This window comes from Camelus dromedarius, chromosome 7 (assembly GCF_036321535.1).
Source record: "Camelus dromedarius isolate mCamDro1 chromosome 7, mCamDro1.pat, whole genome shotgun sequence".
Classification (NCBI taxonomy): domain Eukaryota; kingdom Metazoa; phylum Chordata; class Mammalia; order Artiodactyla; family Camelidae; genus Camelus; species Camelus dromedarius.
In genome coordinates, this window is record NC_087442.1 from 47267362 (window position 1) to 47287850 (window position 20489).

Here is a 20489-nt window from a genome sequence, read left to right on the forward strand (position 1 = left end):
TAAACTACTGATATCATTGCTGCATTTTATAGTTAGGAATAAGCTGGCTTTAATCAAAATGTAGGTTTGGTTGAAGAAATATGTCATAATTATGTTATGAATTAAGAAAAACAACAAAACAAAATGTAAGCATATGGAAAACCAAATGCAAAAGAAATAGACACTTGTATTTGTTCTAGGTTGCTTTCCTGAAACGAATTTAAACTTCAAGCCCTGAATTAACCACAGAGATGGTATTTTTTAAAGAGCCTTTTTTCAATATCTTGTAATAGCCTATAATGAAAAAGAATGTGAAAAGAAATATATATATATGTATAACTGAATCACTATGCTGTACACCAGAAATTAACACAACATGGTAAACTGACTATACTCCAATTTAAAAAAAAAAAAAGAGCACATTTTGTAAAAATGAAGTTGGGATCACTTGTACTGGGGCCAACATGTGTGAGCATTTCCTGAAAACATTCAATAACCGAAAAGACAGGTTATTTTTACATGCTCAGCCGTCCCATTAAATTTTACTTTACATGACCACACGACAAAACCACCTTGGGGAAAGCTGTAAAATTACTGCCCTGAGTGAGACCCCAAGTTACAAAGCACGGTTTCCATTTCATTTTAACGTATGCTTTGAGGTCTATAACTCAGCAGAGCCTCTCAGCGGCCAAGTTCCTTTCTACGACACTCAAGGACACACCCTGAAATCATCTCTAACACTGAGTAAGCCAGTTTCTAATTCATCACCCCTGATCACAGTAACAGCCGTGCCTTTTAGGTCACTGAGAACGCTGTGTTGAAGGATTATAGGGGAAGACTCTTCCCTCAGCTTTGAAAGACCTTGAAGGACCTCTCTTTTGCCTGAGCCACGACAGACACACACACTTAGTCTACGCTAACCCCACCAGAAACAGTCACTCATGACTCCCTTATAACAGGTCAGAGAGTCTAACTGAAGTGTCCTGTGTGTAACCGAAGGATTACAACCGTAGAGGGATCAATAAAACATCAATACTTAACGTGCTTATAACAGCTGATGATGGGAGACCTCCCAAATTTTTCTTAGACATTTGGCCTAACTCTTCTAAAAACGGAATCCCCCACATTTTTTTGGTCTGTTTGAATTTCCTCCCTCATAGGCTTCGTTCTTTCTTGACTTAATTTTAATCACGACTTCATTCTTTTAATCTCTGCCCAAATGTCACTTGTTAGAAAAAACCAGTGGTGATTAATTGAATGGTGTCCCCCACCCCTGAATTCATATACTGAAGTCCTACCCCCACGTCCCTCAGAACATAAGCCTATCTGGAAATAGAGCCTTTGAAGAAGTAACTGGTTAGGATGAGGTCATATCTAGGTGAGCGCCTTACCCAGTATGACTGGTGTCCTTATAAAAAGGAGAAATTTGGACATAGACGCACACAGAGGGAGAAGTCATGTGAAGACCGGAGTTAGGCTGCTACAAGCCAAGAACTACCAGAAGCTAGGAGAGAATTCTGGAGCAGATCCTTCCCAGCACCTTCAGAGGGAACATGTCCCTCCCAACACCTTGAATTCAGACTTCCTACCTCCCGACTGAGACAGTGAGTACCTGTTTTTCTAAACCACTCAGGTTGTCATGTCTTGTTACAGCAGCTCTAGACAATGAGAAATGATGGTGCAGGAGAACAGGGTTGAAGTAAACATGCCATTGACTTCCAAAAAAATCACATCACTCCCAAGCTAAAACCTGACCAAAAGCTTCTCACAGCATTTAGAACGAAATAAACCCCTTTCCTTTGGTCACAAGGAAATGCCCTGTGTAAGTGAGGCCGGCTCCTGCCTCCCTATCTTGTTGTGCACTGCTCTCCCTGCTTCTCCACTGCAGCCACAGTGACCCTCTTTCTGCTTTTGAAAACACTCAACTCTGGGGCCACATGAAATCTGTCTGCACCTAGAACGTTCCTCCTCCAGATGTTTCCCTGCCTAGCTCCTGCTTACTATTTCTGCCTCACCTTAAATGTCACCTCCTCACATAACTATACAGTCCCTCTTTAGGAATCCTCGTGTGTATTTCTCAGAACCAACCAATTTTATTTCCCAGTAGGACACATCATTTTCTGACATTTTTCTTGCTTATTTGTTCACAGCCTTATAAATGTCCAGCTGCATCACTAAAAACATAAGCTTGACTAGAGAAGACTGTCTTGTTGGCTGCTGTGTCCCCAGTACGTAGGGCCATGTCTGACAGCAGGGGTGCCACAGACGGTCACATAACCTGTGCACTGCACAAGGTGTGAAGTCTAGGAGGTGAGGGAGAGCCTTGTCAGCCAAGCTTTTCACCAGGAGAGGGGCCTTTTCTAATTTTCTGCCCTGAAAACATGGCCCCCTTTTTTCCTAATTTGCACATGAGTACTGAATAGGCTGGCAACATTCCTCTTTAGCACTCAGCAGGGCCTCAACAAACACTTAATCAAGGAAAATCAATTTGAGTCCATCCTGTCTCTGCCACTTAGGAACCTTCCCATTTTGAACAAGTCACTGACCTTTCTCTTTCTGAATAGTCTTACCTAATGGAGTTACAGCAAATCAAATTACGGCTCTGAGGAAACTTCAACAAGTAGTATACCTCTGCGAGACAGTATGAAAATGGTGACATAATTTATAGAGGCAACTAATCGTTTTTTTTTTTTTAAAGGATCCATGATACCTAAACCCGTTATCATTTGTTTATTCATTTCTATAAAGATTATCTACTATTACACAACTATTATCATGTTTGGCCTTCTCGTGTTGGATGAATGTAAGCAACAAAAGCTCTTAGTGACCTTCTCTGAATCAGGCCCACACATTTCTAGTTACATAAACTAAGGAGATATGGATGATTTTTTGCAGAAGATTTTCTCATCCGGCTTAAGATTATCAATGTACTTTCTTAAGTGTGGAATTCAATTTCCTTCCTACACATGAATGTTCTCGAGGCTTTCTACAAGCTGTCTCCTGCTTTTGACATGATGACTGGCTACATTTACTGGTGTGTGACATATTTGTGTCACTCGAAAGGTTTGTGGCATACTATCTATTCTTGTGTTCTCAATCAAGTTTTTCTTTTTGTTTTTTTGGTTTTTTTTGAGGCAACACTGGTTAACATGGTGTAAGTTTCATGGAGACACTTACAGTTTTACACTGTATGGCAGACGGATAAGAACTGATAGTCCCGAGTGCTTACTCTGATCTGCTGAATCACAACACCAATTGTGGACACCCAGCCATTTTTACTTTGTGAACAAGCATCAGGACAGTCAACTCACACGTGTTGCATGGCGTCTTCAAATAAAACGAGGTGCATGGCAGCATTGAGTTCATTGTAGTTTTCCAGTGTTTCTGTAAGAAAAGTCTTCAGCACCTCCCAGTCCTTCACTGGCATGTAACAGGGGTCTTCCCTGCCATTAGCAAAGTGGCAGTAGATGAGGGGTTGCTGAAGCAGCACACGGCTGTCAACTCCCTGCAGGAGGAGGAAGAGGAAAATAGGGTCACGTCAACCACTGAAAACGATTTATCTGGAGGGAGAGTGACCTACCCAGGGAAAGGCTTGCAAATCAGTCCATGAGCAGTTGGGAGAAATGCTCCCAAGTTCAGACCAAGTGTATTCTGGAATCACAGCTCTTTCAGCAAGGTAAGCAGGTGTACAATTCATTCACGTCCTTATCTAATTTCTGCCCCAATGCCAATTAGTGCCAGAGCACACAGTGACCTCTGATGTTCATATGCTTACTTTAAAATATTTATTAGCAGTTTCCAGCATTTTCTTCTGAAACAAATCACAGTCCTTTGCGTCTATCAGTTTGTCTCCATAAACACGAGAAGATTCATGAAGCCACAGGCGTATTAAATCATTCGGACCCTTTAAACATTCAGGAGAAGCAAATAAAATCCCCTACAAGGCAAGAGTGGGAAAAGCTAAAAATTCAGGAGCTAATGCCATTCCAAGATAATATTTCCCTCAGACAGACATTTTCATTAACTGTATACTGAATTTAGCAATTTACTGAATGACAAAAAGTACTATAAAAAGTCATATATATATTTTTATATATATATATATATATATATATATATATCTCAATAGTTGGACTCTCTGATAAGCAGCATTAAAAAAATTAACTATCATTACAGCCATTTTAAGAAATGCAGCTAAGACAATATTTCAAAAGCCAGCCCAGGTCCTAAATACTGAGTCTCAGAACTCGTGACTATTAATTCTTCCATGAGTTCAGTTTCCAAAACCAATGTACAAACAGCTAACATGAAAATCACAAGATCATAATATTTGTTATTCTAAAATCCTCTTCTATCATTTAACTTAAGTCTTTAGTTTCACAGATGAAATAAAAGAGACCAAAAGTACACTGCCTGAATTCACACTTTGTGGGTAGGCAACCCATTTGGTCTCCCACTTTCCCTCAAGACTGTCCTTCAGAATCCTGGATTCATATAGAGCCACTCCTCCTGGAGAAAGTCATTTTGCCCTGAACTCACAGGAGAACACCAAGGGGGTGGTAGAGAATCAGATGCCAAAGGCTAATTAATTATTGGGTGATGTCAGGTGTAGCTGCCAGACTGGGTATGAATGGTGAACAATTCGGCCTCTCACCCCAAGGCCTGCCTTCCTCCTAAGACTGAAAATTTGCTTTTAAACAACACTTGGTTGAGCACGGCCTTTCAGGAAGGTGCTAGAAACAGAGATGAAAAGGAATGGTCCATGTCCTTAGGAAGGAAGCTTTTGCCTCATGCAGCATTACAGTTTGGAAGCAGTTGTGGAGTGATTTAGAAAAGAGGGTTAGGTTAAAAAGAAACAAAAGTCACCAAATATAAAGAAGTCTCATGAAGTTTTCATATGCAACTAGTTTACTACTTCTGTCACAAAAGAACTTTAAACCATGAATAACTTTCCAACTACTTTTACACTACTGAAGGGGCCACACAATTTGGATATTTTCAAAATCCCAAGTTTTGAGTTCCCTCTTTGGAATGTCCTTTCTAAATCAAATACATCAACACTGTCCTTTTACTAGGTAAGCAAGTTAAGTGTCAACGCCAAGCCAAAATAATCCAGCAATTTAAGAAACTGTAGTTTCTCTTGATGGATGTTTCAAAATCTTATCACATAAATATTAAAAAGGTGACAAAGAATCCCTCTTACTTGGCACAAAATGAAACACTCAGATATTTATACAGAATCAATGAAATTGGGAGTCTAGACCTCCACCTTCACTTCTGTTGCTAAGTCTCTAGAAACCTAAGAGGAATTACTTCTCACATTGACAAAATGGGAATAAACTTGCCACACTTACTTCACAAAGAAGTTTATGGAGGAAAATGAAAGAATACATTATCACATGTACATAGCTAAGTTTGAAACTAAGTTCTATGAATGAACGCCATCCATATTACTATAATCAATGCTCCATTCAAGACACAACATAGAGCCACCAAGGTACCTGGAAGATGTTTGACAGGTCTCTCAGGTTAAAGAGGTAGTGGAATTTAATGGCCGTGGGTAAAAAGTTACGTGTCATCATCTGATGGAATGCAATTGTGGCCTGTATCAAAGTGGGACCACTCCTGAGAACTGAGGATGCAAATGCTTGCTGCTGGAAATGGAAACTCAGGATTTGGCTGTAGATGGTGTTTAGTGCATCCAAGGATGGAAAGTTGAAGGCAAACACCGTGAAATGTCTCTGAAAAGAAAAGCAAATATTAGAGTTGCATAAAATAGAAAATGTAATGGTACCAGTAGATGACCAAAAAAAAAAAGGAGGTGAGGTTTTTTCATCCCTTCCTGTATCCATGCCCACTGCCATGTAACATGGTGTCGCCTCCCCCCTCGCTGGACTCTCAGACTGGCCATGTGACTTGATCAAGCCAACAGAATGAGGTGGAAGTAACAGGATGCCCGTCACTGTCAGAGCCCTGTGTATTTCCACTTGCTCTCTTAAGGCTCTACCTTTGCCATGAGTTTGACAGGCCTGGTGGAGATGAGAGACATAGGAAGCAAAGCCACGTTGTCCCAACCCCAATCACTCCAGCCGATGTCACCCTACACTAGCTGACAGTTGCTCCCAAACATGTGAATAAGCCCAGCTAAGATCAGCAGAGTCACCCAGCTAAGTCCCAACTACCTGCACATCAGCAAGTAAGCAACACTGCCTGTGATTCACTGCTGTTGTATGTATGCTGGGGGGGGCAATTATTATGTAAAAGCTTACACACACACACAAAACCTGCATATGTTTATAGCAGCTTTATTCACAACTGCCAAAATGTGCAAACAACCAAGGAATCCTTGAACAAGTAAATGGGTAAACAAACTGCAGTACATCCAGACAACGAGGACTATTTCAGTGATAAAAAGATATGAGCTATCAAGCCACGAAAAGACATGGAGGAATTGTCAATGCATATTTAGGCTAAGAGACTGAAGCTAGTCTAAAGAGGCTACATACTGTACGATTCTCAGTTTACGACACTCTGGAAAAGGCAACACCACAGAGACAAGAAAAGGATCGGTGGTTACCAGGGATTCAGGGAGCAGGGAGGGCTGAACAGACGGAGCCCAGGGGATTTTTAGGGCAATAAAACTACTCTGTAAGATACTTTAATGGTGGATACCTGTAATTATACATTTGCCAAAAGCCACAGAATGTATAACACGAAGAATGAACCTTAGTTAGTAATAACTTATCAATATTGGTTCATCGATTGTAACTAACGCAGCACACTAACGCAAGGTGTTTATAAATGAGTTCGGGGTGAGAGGGAGGTTATAGGAACTCTGTACATTCAGCTCATTTTTCTGTAAACATAAAGCAGCTCTAAAAAAGTCTATTAATTAAACTAAGCTTACATGCTTACCCAAATGTCCAGTAGAACCATACATCCTCATTTTTACTCAAAAGCACTAAGAATCAAGAGCTAGCATGTTTGTGTATGACATTCAGGGGATATTTGGGGGAATTGAGGGGAGAGCAGTACTCACACCCTACCTGTAGTCTAGGGTTGATAGTGAAACTGCCCACCTTTGGATTCATGCAGGCAATATACTGACAGCTGTGAATTTCTTTAAGCATCACTTTCTGTCTATCATACCTGCAAGAAAGAAAACAGAACCTTAAAACCCAAAACTCAAGATGGTAACACAACAAAACCCACCACTGCATAAGGACTTCAGCACAAATTGTCTCCTCTGATCTCTATAATTGCTCTGTGATGGCGGGGGGGAGCTTGCTGGCCTGTCTGAGCGTCATAACTGAAGCTCAGAAAATTGAAGGCTGCATGGCTGCTTTGATGCCAGAATCAACATATGGAGCTGAATCAATACCTACAATTACTGCTCACTGATTCTCACGTGAGTCTGGTTAGAAATGCCCACTGCAAGACTGGGGGCTCTCTAACATCAGGGGCTGCAGACTGCAATGCCCAGATATTACCAGATAGTTACATCTCACACAATAAGGTCAAGCTTCTGCTAAGCAATTTAGCGTGAGTTAATAAACCAAAGAGTTTAGTGCTTAAACTGGGCAGTTCATGTTTCTAAAATACTTTTTCAATCCAATTCTTCCCAAGATACAAAGAAAACCTATTCCATTTAAGAGGAGCAAAGGGGGATGGCAAAGTGAAACCCGAAATTGTCATAGAAGATGCTCCTTAGAAGAGAAAGAAATTGGGGTAATGCCATTTTAAAAAGCTTATCCATAGTAATAATAATTAGCTTTTGGTAGAAAATGAAATACAAAGAATCGCTTACCAGTGTCCATAATCAATATGCTGTCGAATCAGCGTGTGGGGCTGAACAGTGCCATATAAGTCCACTGCAGGCATATTCATGTCATCAATGAAATAAATCAATTTTTTATTTCCTCCTGGACCATAGTTACGACCAGCCTTTTTCTCTAGAGGTTTCTCAAGAACTCCTGAAACCAAGACACATAATTTTTTCTACCAGATAAAATGTAACCTTCTCTTTATACATGCTATAAATATGTATATATTTATATATACATATAAAATATAATCTTACTCTTTTGAAAAAAATTTTCCTCACCCTCTGCCCATTTCATCCACTCTCTGGGTTCACTACCACCTCTCTGCAGGTTAGTACCAGACACGTGTCTCTGATCACTTCCTTCCATGTCATGCTCTCCTGCCAACCTCTACCCTTTCGCCAGAGCTCCCCCAGCCTCTCCTTTCCCAGAGTCAACATCAGCTCCACGGTCTCACACAGGCCACCACATCTGAGACAACACCATTGTTGATCTGTGCATCGTCCTCCCCTGGACCTGCTGTAATACACGAACCATGGCTGGTCCAGCCAGCGCCTGGTCAATCAGACCTTGTTTATCACACTTGCAATAGAGTCTAGGGACACCTTAAGAATTTCTCTCATCTCTCTTCTTGGGTCATTGGGTGCAGAAGTGAAAGAGGCTATTTTACGTAGACATTATCCTGTGTGCACATCAAGTTACATTTCTTCACGTGCCTATCTGACTTGGTGTCGATACACTTGAGAGAAAATCATGAATGTAGAAAATCGTGAACAGTGTAGATCTGAGATGTAGTATCTAATTACTTGCCAGTTCTTGAAATGGACTATAAATAGCTTGAGGACAGGAACTACATCATGTCCATTTCCGTGTTCCTGATGGCAACCCCAACAAATAAGCAACTTGTTAAATGAACAAATGAATGGATGAAGAAAGACAGAATGAGTAAGTTAAGAAATCTCTCTTCCAAGCAGCAGACCTGTAGTTCCAAATGCTTGCTGGACCTCAGTTCCTAAAAGGCACTGGTACCTGGATGTCTGGCCAACATCAAATATGACTATTCCCAAACTCGATTTAGCATGCCTCTTCCCCCTCACAACCTGTCTCTTCTTTTTGACTTCTGTGCTCGTTTATGGGATCAACACTCAACCAGTCAGCCAGAGGCAAAGCCCTGATGTCATCTTTCCCTCCTGGTCCCTGATCTGCCCAACCACAGCCTGCAAATAGTACCTCATGTCTCTTCCTTTTTGCCTCTCCCTCTACAACTTTCATCCAGGGCAACATTTCATTCAGCTGGTACACTGCTCAGGGAGGCTGGTCTCCCCACCACAGGCTTCTCCTCCCAAAGGAGAGCTTGCATCTTATCGGTTCCTTGCACCCCATCAATGGCTCACCATTTCCCATCATATAAAGTATGTTCCCTTCCACTGGCATCTCAGCTCTCTCTACAGTTACAGTGACCAATCATCCCAGGTTGCCTGGGACAATCCCAGTTTTAGCAGTAAAAGTCCCAGATCTCATAAACCTTTCCAGTTTTTGGCAAACTAGACAACCAGGTACTTCATTCTACAATATAATTCTAACCCACCACTCTGTACTTTTCCCTGTCTTCTACTTGAGCACTATGCTTCAGTCCACTTCGAGATTTAATTAATTGAATGTGTCCCACCATTTCCTCTTTCATGTGTTTGCTTAAGCTGATTCTTCTAACCTAAGTCCCTCTTTTGCTCTCCTACTACCCCATCTCAAAGGTTTGAAATTCTAACTTTCTTAGGTAACCTAGCTCTTCCTATTCCTCCTGCTAATAGGCAATGTCTAAATCTATTCATGCCTGTATTCCTTACAAGAATTAGCAAGATAAACTTTGTTCAACTACTGAACTGTAGCCCTTATCCTCCACTGACAACTTATAAAGTGATCCCTTCTTCTGTGTCTGTGAAGGAAAAACATGTATTATACACAGTGCCTGGGAAAAAGTAGATAAATAATATACCCCTGATAAAGAAATGAATGAAATACTTCTGAGTCAGCTTTTCAACTGTTCCATTCACAAAGATGAGGAAGACAAACTCGATTAAGAAAGAGATTAGAGAACAAACATTCTTGTCTTAGTTCCTGATGTCAGGAATACGAAACTTCGGTCTCAGTCTCTACTAATGTAGCTAAGGAAACAGCTACAACTCACGCAACACAGAAACCACATTCAGGTCAGCTCAACAGGTTTAATAAACTGCTGGACAGCAGGGAGCTTGGCTGCCCCCACACAACATAACCCCATCGCTCTGCTGGACAGAGGGACAGACCTCCTACCATGATCATATGGTAGTTTATACTAGTTCTCTCTTTCCCATGTCTACTTCGTTTGCCCTTCTGAATTTCGAATGCCCCAAATCCGTGTGGTTCTTTTGATTACCTTGACACATGTCTTCAACGATTACAAATTATTCTTAGAGTTCTCCTAAGATTTAACTAACAGCTCATGGCCTGTCATTTCATCAATATCGTCTGAATTTCGCCGTAAATCAATAGCTTACTTGAAAACGTAGCCAGAGAATTCTTCCCTGAGTATTTTCTTACGCAGCTGGGGCTCCATGAAATTAATTACAGGTAACCAAATGGTTTAGGGGCAAAGCAATGAACACTGTTGATGTAAACGCTGCCTGCTCTAAAGAGCAATAACCCAAATAAAGCCATGATACAAAAAGCCAAAAGCACCGTATTTAAACAAAGCTTATTTACCAAGAATTGTAGAAGTAAAAACACACTCCTAAGCGGAATGTCTAAAGCTTAGAAAAAGTAACCATCCCTTTGGGTTGCATGTCCTGGCCTTGACAGTTTCTCATCTCTTGTTTCTGGAGTGTAAACAGGACGAACACTTACCCTGCAGAGCGGCAGATGTGGTGTAGTAGTTGAAAGGCACACGGGACACTATGTAATCCTCGGAGAGACTGGCCAGCATGTCACCTACAAAGACTGTTTTTCCCACTCCAGCATTTCCCACCAGCATTAGTGGCTGTCCCTTCTCAAGTAACAACTCTATGAAATATCTCAGACGAGTTGTCTCTGATGTGTGAACCACAACTCTCTGGGAGGAAAAACAGAATAAGAAAAAGGTCAGAGAGACAGGCTTTCCAAAATTTTAAACCTGAATCAACATAGCCCTTTTAGAATTGAGACCAAATGAATTCTGAGTTCTAGTTAACACCCGGTAGGAGACAACCTATCTAATTTTTTGTTTCAAATGATCAGTTCAGACATCATGGCTTGAATAGGACAACTGGGCAGTGACAGCCAAGTGTTATAGCAAAAGCAGCTGATTTATATTTTCTAAGTAAGTGCCAGCACCCAAGACTCTCTACCATGGCATACTTTGCTCAGTCTTGTGTTCGTCATACAACGGAACACAGTGGGAGCTCAAGAAACTGTCCACTACTCTTTAGGAACTGAGAAAACATTTGACAAGTCAAGCTACGTACAAACAAAAATTGGAAGCAATGCCTTGACCCAGTAAGCTTCAGTGGCAGAACGATGAGGCGCATCCACACTAAAGGGGTTCAGTGCAAAGAGACACCAGTTTGGAGAAAATGGTGTCTTTAAGTGAAATAATCACAAATCCAAAGAATGGCTGAAACTCATTGTGCATTGTTTTGTTAAAAATTTTTATAACAGTGTTTCTGTTTTGAAAACTGGCTATTTATTTTGATTCCACATTGTTTCACAAAGAATTTGATGTGGCTTCCAGGAATACGATAAAATGAACATAAATAAATAAAAACGAAAGTCAGAGAATGCAGACTAATATGTAAGATCAGGAAAAGGGGTAGCAGATGTAGATATGTAGGAGACAGAATCCTGCATGGTGATTAAGAGAGAGTTGACAATTTCCTGCATTTCTTGGTGGTCAAATGAAAAAGGGGCTAAAAAAACTACATGCAGGATTCATACTGCTCATAAGAAAAATACACAAATTTTTATAATGGATAAAGTTCTTCCCTGCGTGGTTAGCATATACTGAACACAACTGAGTATTTTAGAGACCATTCAAGATCATCTTTATGACTATGAACATTTACTCTAGAACTTTATTTGAATTCAGTGATACTCTCTGGATCTGCTGAAAGGCACAAACTGGTCTGTGCTACACTGAACAGTCCTAGGCGACTTTTAAAAATTACAGTTGATTTTCTAATATTTTTTCCTTTCTTGCTACTAGATGTTATCATTTACTTTTTAATTTGGCTCTTGGCTCTTTTCTTCACATATTACTACCAATAATTAATACTTACTGAGAGCTGAATATATGATAGGAACCATGCAAAGCACATTACGTGCATTATGCCCTGATACAACAAACCTATGAAGAGAGTTTTCTTACTATTTTCATTTCAGAAATGATGAAACTAAAGCTGAGAGAACATTAATAACTTGGACAAAAGCATACATCATGGTACTTGGATTCAAGCCCAAATCTGTCCGGAGCCAGAGCCCTATCTTACCTACCACGTGGAACACTCTTCAGAGCAGAGCTGTACACACATGACTTATTCTTGAGGGGCCTCTCTTTCTTCATATGTAAAAAGGATAGTAACAGTCCATGCCTTAGAAAGTTGTCGTAATGATTAAATTAGTTGACCTATGTAAAGCACTTAGACAATGGCCTGACACATAGCAACACATAGTATTTGCTATTATTATTATTGGCCCAACATGGTTCTCCTTTAATATGTTAAGAAGCTGTTAATAAAATAACCACATCCAGTGCAGTTGTACATAAAGTAAGACTACAGAGTCCTGATAGGTTATCTATTAAATCAAATATATCACCGATAAAGCACACCAATCTGTAATACCAGTTATTTGGTCTTTGTGTGTGTGTGTGTAGGTGTGTTTCTTTTGGTCAGTTATAAATCCTCACCTTTCAACCAGCTAAACAATATTATTAGGTGGCTGAGGTCTAGATATTAGGTAGTTAGATAAGTGGGGGCATCGGGCAGATAAGGTGTAGGAGAGGAAGATGGCAGTAAGCCTGCTTTCAGCTAAAGGGGCTTTACTTCCTCTAAATGAGTGCCAGCAAGAAACCAGTTAGAACTTGTCAGCTGCAACGGCACAGTAGCAACAAGGACCTAACTGGACATGACCCAATGATCACTGTAGTATCATAAGCACTGTGGTTTAGGCCCCCACCATGAGTTCTTCTGTGCACACCAAGGGTAAGGACATGTGCAAAAGCAGACCAGCATGACTAAGCACTCCACGGGCAAGGGCTATCCATCAACCAAGAGACCGCCTCTAAGCGAGGGTGTAAGAGAAAGGGGCAAGCGAAGACCACTGCTCTCCACACTGGGATCAGCCCGCCTCCCGTTCTTGCAGGTGTACTTTCCCTTTGCTAATAAAACCTTTAAAATCTCTTGCTATACAACGCTTCCATCTTCCATCTGAATTCTTCTCTTTCAGATAAGACAAGAACTGGAGTCTTTTCCCTTCCCCTTTTGGGGTAACATAGATAGGCTAAGCTGAAACAGAGATTTCAAAATATATATAAAGCAGGTAGATCAGACCCTGCTGGTTGCCTCCCAGCACCCACTGGTCTACTTGTCCCTTCCTGTCAGAGCCCTACTTGGTTCAACTCCCTGCCCCTCCTTCACACAGCTTCCAAGCTCCCCCCGGCTCCTGCAGCCACGTAATGACTCATCAAGGCCAACTATCCCATTACCCTGACCTGAGACTGGGTTGGGGGTGCCATGTGACCCCTGGAGAACTCGATGCAGGAGGCAGTCTGCCCTGGGGTTTCTGAGAAGGGTGTCCTTAACTCTTAATAAAAAAATATGAGAAACTCTTCTTTCCCTCTAACTCTTCTACTTGGCGCCCCTGGAGCCATCTTGAGATCAGGAGGAATCAGTCTTCAAATGAAGCCAAGGTAAAACAGGAATCTGAATCCTTGGTGACAAAATCATATCACAGAACTCATTCGACTTGGGGCCTTCCCACCTCTGAATTTCTTGGTTGTAAAACGTTAAAAGTTTCCTTATGGTTAAGTGTTACAGGTTGAATTGTACCCCCCCCCCCAATTCTCATGTTGAAGCCCTAACCCCAGCATCTCAGACTGTGTCTATTTAGAGACAGAATCTGTAAAGAGGTGATTAAGTCTAAAGGAGGCTGACAGAGTGGGACCTGATTCAACCTGGTGTTCTTGTGAGAAGTTTGGACATACTTTACGACAGTGTCCAGGGATGTGTACCCAGAGAAAAGGCCATGTGAGGACACAGCAAGGGTGGCCCATCTGCAAGCCAAGCACAGAGACCTCAGGAGAAACCAAACCCGCTGACACTTTGAACTTGGACTTCTAGCCTCCCAGACCATGAGAAAATTAATTCCTGATGTGTAAGCCACTCAGTCGATGGCAGTTCGTTACGGTGTCCCTAGCACACTAACACAGAGTAGGCCCCTAACTCAGAATGACTGGTGTCCTTATAAGACGAGAAATCTGAATACAGAGAATACACATGGGGCAAATGAAGGTCTGAGTAACGCTGCCACAAAGCAGGGAACACCAAGACTGCGAGCCAACCACCAGCAGCTAGGAGAGATTCTCCCTTAGAGCCCCCAGAAGCAACCACACCTGCTAACACCTACTTCTGGAACTTCTAGCCTCCAAAACTGAGAGACAGTAAGTTACGCTGCTGAAGCCACCTAGTGTGTGGTGCTTTGTTACTGCAGCTCCAAGAAACCCATACTTCGGCTTTTCTTTCATTTCACACTAACGGCTTCCTAATTAGCATAGAAATCACCCATATGCATTTCATACGGCACTGCCAGAAATAGTAGGCTCCAAAATCAATCAATATGACCTGATTTTGAGAAAGAAGTCTAATGAAAAGGAAAGCAGACTGAGGCAGAATAAGAAGATGGTTAAAGAATAACTTGATACATAAAAATGTAGGACAATTTAGAACGAGAAACAATTAGCAAATGATAAAAATTAATTAAGATTTCTGAGCTGCCCTGTGAACATGAAACACATGAGTAAGGAGACCAAACACTCATTTTATGGCTTGTGGGGGCAGAGGAGAGAAGGCAGAGTGAACAGGGCTGCTTAGGAACCAGCAAGGTAAGACATAAGAATCACTGAACTAATGGAAACAAGCCTCCAGTTTTTATAGAACAACATTTCTAGGAAAATCAAAAGAAAGCTGTTACTACAGAATTAAGCGGAAATGAAAAAAAGTTGTAGAAATACAATAACCATCTCACTAATCATTCCCTTGAGACTCTTCTCTCCAAAAAAGTATGTTATATGCTGACCATACCAACAGTAATCTATTGATCGGACAGAAGAAAGACTGCTCGAAAACAAACAAAGAAGGCTTGAACCAGTCCCATGTGGCTGGAAGATCACCGTGCTCCACACACTTACCTGCAGAGGTGCATCTGAATCCATCATGAATTGCGGAATTTTATCGGCCCAAGGCATGAATTTCTTAGTTTTGTGGTCCAGATAATAATCAAAAATGGTTCCCTGGGATGGAAACTTCACTGCTTTCATCTCTTTATGCCACCACCAACTGAATTCAGCTTGATAACCAGAAAGCTATGGGGAACAAGAGAAATTGTTAGTACAAACTTAAAGGTAATTTTGAACACATACGAAGCCCCTGCAAACACACAGGGACATTGTTTGCAGTGCATGGACTCATAATTACAAATGGGATTAAGTAAATGACCCAAGAAAAGTAAATACCCATAAGGAAGTTATAATGAGTGACCATATCACAGAGGCAGAGAGCTATCATTGCCATTTATCCATTAGGTACAAATTTTCTGGAATAACTACCAACTTAAAAAGAAGGTAAGGTGACCCATGGATCACCCCTAGAGTATTCGATTTACCAACAAGCTATCATGCAACTTACCATGCTGTAAGACAGTGGTTATCAAACACTGGTGTTCATTTTTACCGATATTGCCATGAACTGATGGTAAAATGAGGAAAGCAAGAACAAAGGAACACTCTAAAAAATCAGAAACATTACTGATCTAAATACCATACTGTATTTGAGCTTATGGCCTTCGTGCAACTTTTGGTGTTAAGATATCCTTTCCTTTATAAAGTCATGGTGATAATAAGTGGCCACTTTTAAATAAATGCCCTGACTTAGAGTTGCTGACTATTGGCTTTTCTATTCCATTCCTTTTAATCATTATTGACATTTTGTTGATCTTTGAAGGTTTACGTCTGGGAAGCCCTGTCATGAGGGATGAAGGGCTGGAGACAGGCTTGGACTTGGTTTTCCAGCTTAGCACAGCTGAGGGGTCTAGCTGAAAACGTCACAAATGCCTGGCTTCCAGTTTATAGTTAGGAGACAGGATCTCATTGCTAGAAGGTGCTTGTTTTTATCTGATGATGGATACAAGCCCTTTGGTGTAAGATTGGATTTGGAAAACAGGGGAGGAGAAACAGCAACTGTGTACCAGCAACTAACAAATCCTCTGTGTCTATGGATGACCTGGCCTAGGGACTCCCACGTTCATGGGATGACCCAGCTAAGTGAGTTTCGGTGATCTCTAAAAACACTGTGCATGTCCACTGCATTCAGCAAGCTCATACTTATCTGAGACTTCAACTCCCATTTCCTCCAGAGACATGCTTAAGTCTGCTTTAACTCTGGTGTCCTTATGTCCAAGGACTGGGGCCCACTTACTGCACTAGGCTGAATGCACACATGAGCAGAGACGGGCAGGACAGCTAGAGGACAGGAGAGTGTGATCGGGGCTGAGAGGGGTGACCAGCCTTGGCAGGGAGATCTTACCCCTCCGCCTTCCAAACAAGCTGAGCTACCACCACTCATGTGCCAGTGAGTGTAGGTTCATTTAAGTCATGTTCAGACTGGTGTCATAGGATTTTTTGTTTTAATCATTCTACAGAAGTTGGTCTTACATCAAGTTAGTTCAGAAGGTATTACTTATTATCTGTAGGCAGGATACACACGACTTTCACTTTCTATAAAAATGTGCTTTCCCTAACCACTCCATCAGCAAAGTGATTCTGAGGACAAATCTTGGAATTGTTCATTCACTCAACTAAAAGGCATGTTTCCTATAGCGGGGAAGAACACAGGCAGGGGTTCTGCTCTCACAGAGCTGGTGGGGGGCAGGGAGACATGGGGATGCAAGGCGGAAGCAGAGGTTAAGCCGATCAAAAACAGAAATAAATAAATGGGTGCCTTGAAAGTAAAGTTTGCTGTAAGTCAGAGTATTGGGTGAATTTAACTGGATATTCAGGGAAACCATCTTTGAGAAGAGGCACAGATTAGGGAGTAGGCCACTCCAGGAAGCAGAAGGAGGTCAGTGTACACAAAGATGTCATAGTACGAAAGAGCCTTTGCTCCAGAAACTGGCCAGTGCAGCTGGTGGGGTGGGAGGGGAGGGAGTGGCAGTGGAGAAGAAAGAAAGGCAGAGAGGCGGACAGGGCCAGATAGATCTAGAGGCCTTGTAAACAGTATTAAGTTTTTAAATTTTACCTTAAAAGCAATAGGAATCCATTAAAGTGTTTTCAGTTCTGGAGTGTATCATATAATTCAATTTATATGAAAAAAAAATCACTTTGGCTGCTGAGTGGATAATGGATTATAGGGCAAGTACAGAAGCAAAAAGACCAGGGAGGAAGTTACTTCAGAAGCCAAGTGAGAAACAATAATGGCCATTTATAGGAGACGCCAGGAGAGCTGACCCAGACCTGTTTTGGAAGTTGCTGGCAATGGCATGGGTTAAAAACAGGGGTTCTGAGTCCGTCTGTTGAGTTTGAACTTGCTTCAGACATTATTTAGCCATGTGTCTTCAAGCAGGCTAACTTGTCTAAGTTTCAGTTCCTTTTTGTAAAACAAAAAGGATAGTTGTACTTACATACACAGGTTTTATTTTTTTGAAAATTCAATGAGATAGCCTATTAAAAGCCCTAAGCACATTCCCTGACATAGAGTAGACACTCACATTTGTTGACTAAATGGCTCTCCTAGAACTATTTCTTAGGTCTGTTTCATTCATATTTCCAACTTCATACCCTCTCTTTTGAATGCTTCGTAGTTAGAGCCCTTCTGAAAATTTAAAGATGATGATGGTGGTGGTGGTGATGTTGACTATTTATTAAGGACTGTCTGGGAGAGAAAGGTGACCATGTGATGTCCAGCTTCTGGCCTGCAGGCAGGGTAACTGGTCAGAAGGCTGCCAGCTTTGGAGAGATGAAAAGAGGATCAGCAGGGAGGAAGGTGAGCTGTTATGATCAGGAATAGAAAGGTCTCAGCCATCAACATCCCACTCCTGTGATTTTACCTGGTTTTATAGTCCATGGAAAAGGTTTTTAAGTAGAGCAACTGGGAGAAATGTATCACTGAGGAAAAGAAAGACTACAGAGAAAGAGCCAGCTGTGGGGTGTGCCTCAGGCACACCGAGTGGGATGTGCCCGTGGAACAGCACCCCGCTGGTGCTGCCCCAGAGGCAGGTGGAGACAAAGAACCCTGAGCTCAGAAGAGAGATCTGCGGGAAGCCATGGCTTTGGCCTTGTCAGTCGAGGTTAGAACCACCAGCCTGAATGAACTTGCCTAACAATGCACAAGCTTAGGAGAGAACAGGACAAGCAGCATAGATTTATGATAACATTAAAAAAAACAAAACAAAACATACGGATCGCATGTTACAATATTTCCTCCCAAATAAAACCAGTTGTGTAAACTATTTCTACACATACCTGATCTTGTAGCAGGGTGCCTCCGAATGCCCAGATACAAGCAAAGACAAAATAGACCTCATAAACTTCCTTTGGGCTGTCAGAAGGTACATTTTCAGGAGTCAACAAACATTCCAGAAGAGTACAAATAGTCTAAAGAAAAAGAAACAGCCATTTTTCAGGGGCAACTTTTTTTTTTCAATAGTGAAGTAATTGATAGGACTTGTTAACAAATCTACAGTATCCTTGGGAGATAATCTGAGTTTTCCCAGCTCTGTGATCTGCTACCTTGGGAGACACAAAAGTGACTGTGCTCTGGGCTGTTCAGTCAGTGGTGGAAAAACCTTGGCCACTTTCAACCAGACTGATCTTCTAGGTCACAACAAACTATTAAAAAAAAAAAAACTAGTATTTTAAATTCTCCAACTGATTATCACTGTAATAAAGAGAAATACATATGATCAAAAAAATTTATACAGATTTATTCTCTTTTTTTTTATAAACAGGGAGCCTACTACAGAGTATTCCACAGCCCACTTTCTCACTTTAAAACAAAGTAAAGGGCAGAAGAGGGTGTAGCTCAGTGGTAGAGCGCATGCTTAGAATATAGAAGGTCCCAGGTTCAATCCCCAGTACACCTCCTCTAAAAATAAGTAAATAAATAAGTAAATCTAATTATCTACCCCCCAAATACATAAATAAGAACTAAAGTACACCATTTTAAGTAAGTAAGTAAGTAAGTAAATAAATAAATAAAAATAAAACAAACTAAAGGCATCTTTCCTTTCCAGTAAGTGTTGCCCTACAATGTCACTGAGAATACATACACTAGATGGAAAGGTGTTAATTAACCCTTTCCCTCTGATGGACATTTAGATAACCCACTTTCCCTTAGTCCTTTGGCAGCTATTTCCCCGCCTGTTGTCATAAATTTAGCAAGTCGGACTGGCAGCCCTGGCCTTGTGGCATTTTTGGGACATGAGACTAAATTTAGCCTTGGAAGAAACGCTGTTCAGGAACCTGTTCTTCATACCCTCCAGGTGAAATGGCTATGTGCTCTATTGGTCTGAAATACACTCCAGGTATGGGGCAATCAGGTCGGTTCTGAGGAGGACGTGACTGTCACCAAGGTCTTTCTCATATGAAACAACAACCATAACGAACATGTTTCAGAGCTCGTTTTCTACAGTACAAAAACGGCTGCGTGAATTAGCACTGCCACAGACCCTCACAATCCATGAAACCCTCCCCCAGCTTTTGAAGGCAGCAGTAGACTTCTATCTCCATCATACACACAGCAATGGAAGTTCCAACAAAGTCAGTCATGGGTGTGCCTTTCCCTCCCAACCACAAAAGATGGGGAAAATCCATGGTAACATGCAAAATGAGTTCTGGACAAAATCTGGAAGTGTTTTTAAAATTTAAATAGCTGAGCACCTGTTACATGTTTCAATCTCTCTCTTGATTTCTATCATTTTATACTATGCCATGTTTGCCATTGTAAAATAATCTTCTAATTGAACAGAACTCACCAATGTGGTATCAAGAAAAACTATGTAAAAACCCTGAGGCTTTGCTATTTCTGAGTAGAAGCCATGTTGGTCTAAGGTGTGTTAAAATCAAAACGAAAAAGACTGCAAGGTCTCAACGTGACATTATCCATTGATCTGAACATGCTAATAACATATGATTTCACCATTTTCTCCCAAACACAGTACTTGGAAAACATTTGAAGCTCTATGTCAGCAATTCATAAATTCATACCAGGCTGTGTATTCTGAAAGAGTTAACGCACCTTACCAAACGTACAGCAAAGAAGTATCAAATACTGGAAAACACAGCACTTTAATTTCTTAAAGTAGCCATTTAAAAAGCCATTCTCTTGTATACTCATTTTTGTCTCAAATTCTGTCTTTATAAGTAGTCACAGCAAAGGGACTACTTTATAAAACAGCAGCCCAAAAGGA

General features: G+C 41.2%; 1 protein-coding gene across 1 annotated transcript in view; it reads right to left on the reverse strand.

Moving 5' to 3' along the window:
* Positions 1 to 20489, reverse strand: part of DNAH11 (dynein axonemal heavy chain 11) — a 280424-nt gene that overhangs the window by 121835 nt on the left and 138100 nt on the right. The window contains exons 44-51 of the mRNA XM_031455028.2: positions 18544 to 18675; positions 15217 to 15390; positions 10683 to 10887; positions 7787 to 7952; positions 7026 to 7128; positions 5481 to 5720; positions 3755 to 3916; positions 3291 to 3484 (exon numbers count right to left, since the gene is read on the reverse strand). Of these exons, the coding sequence (XP_031310888.2) occupies positions 3291 to 3484; positions 3755 to 3916; positions 5481 to 5720; positions 7026 to 7128; positions 7787 to 7952; positions 10683 to 10887; positions 15217 to 15390; positions 18544 to 18675 (1376 nt within the window). The remainder of the gene's footprint in view (positions 1 to 3290; positions 3485 to 3754; positions 3917 to 5480; positions 5721 to 7025; positions 7129 to 7786; positions 7953 to 10682; positions 10888 to 15216; positions 15391 to 18543; positions 18676 to 20489) is intronic.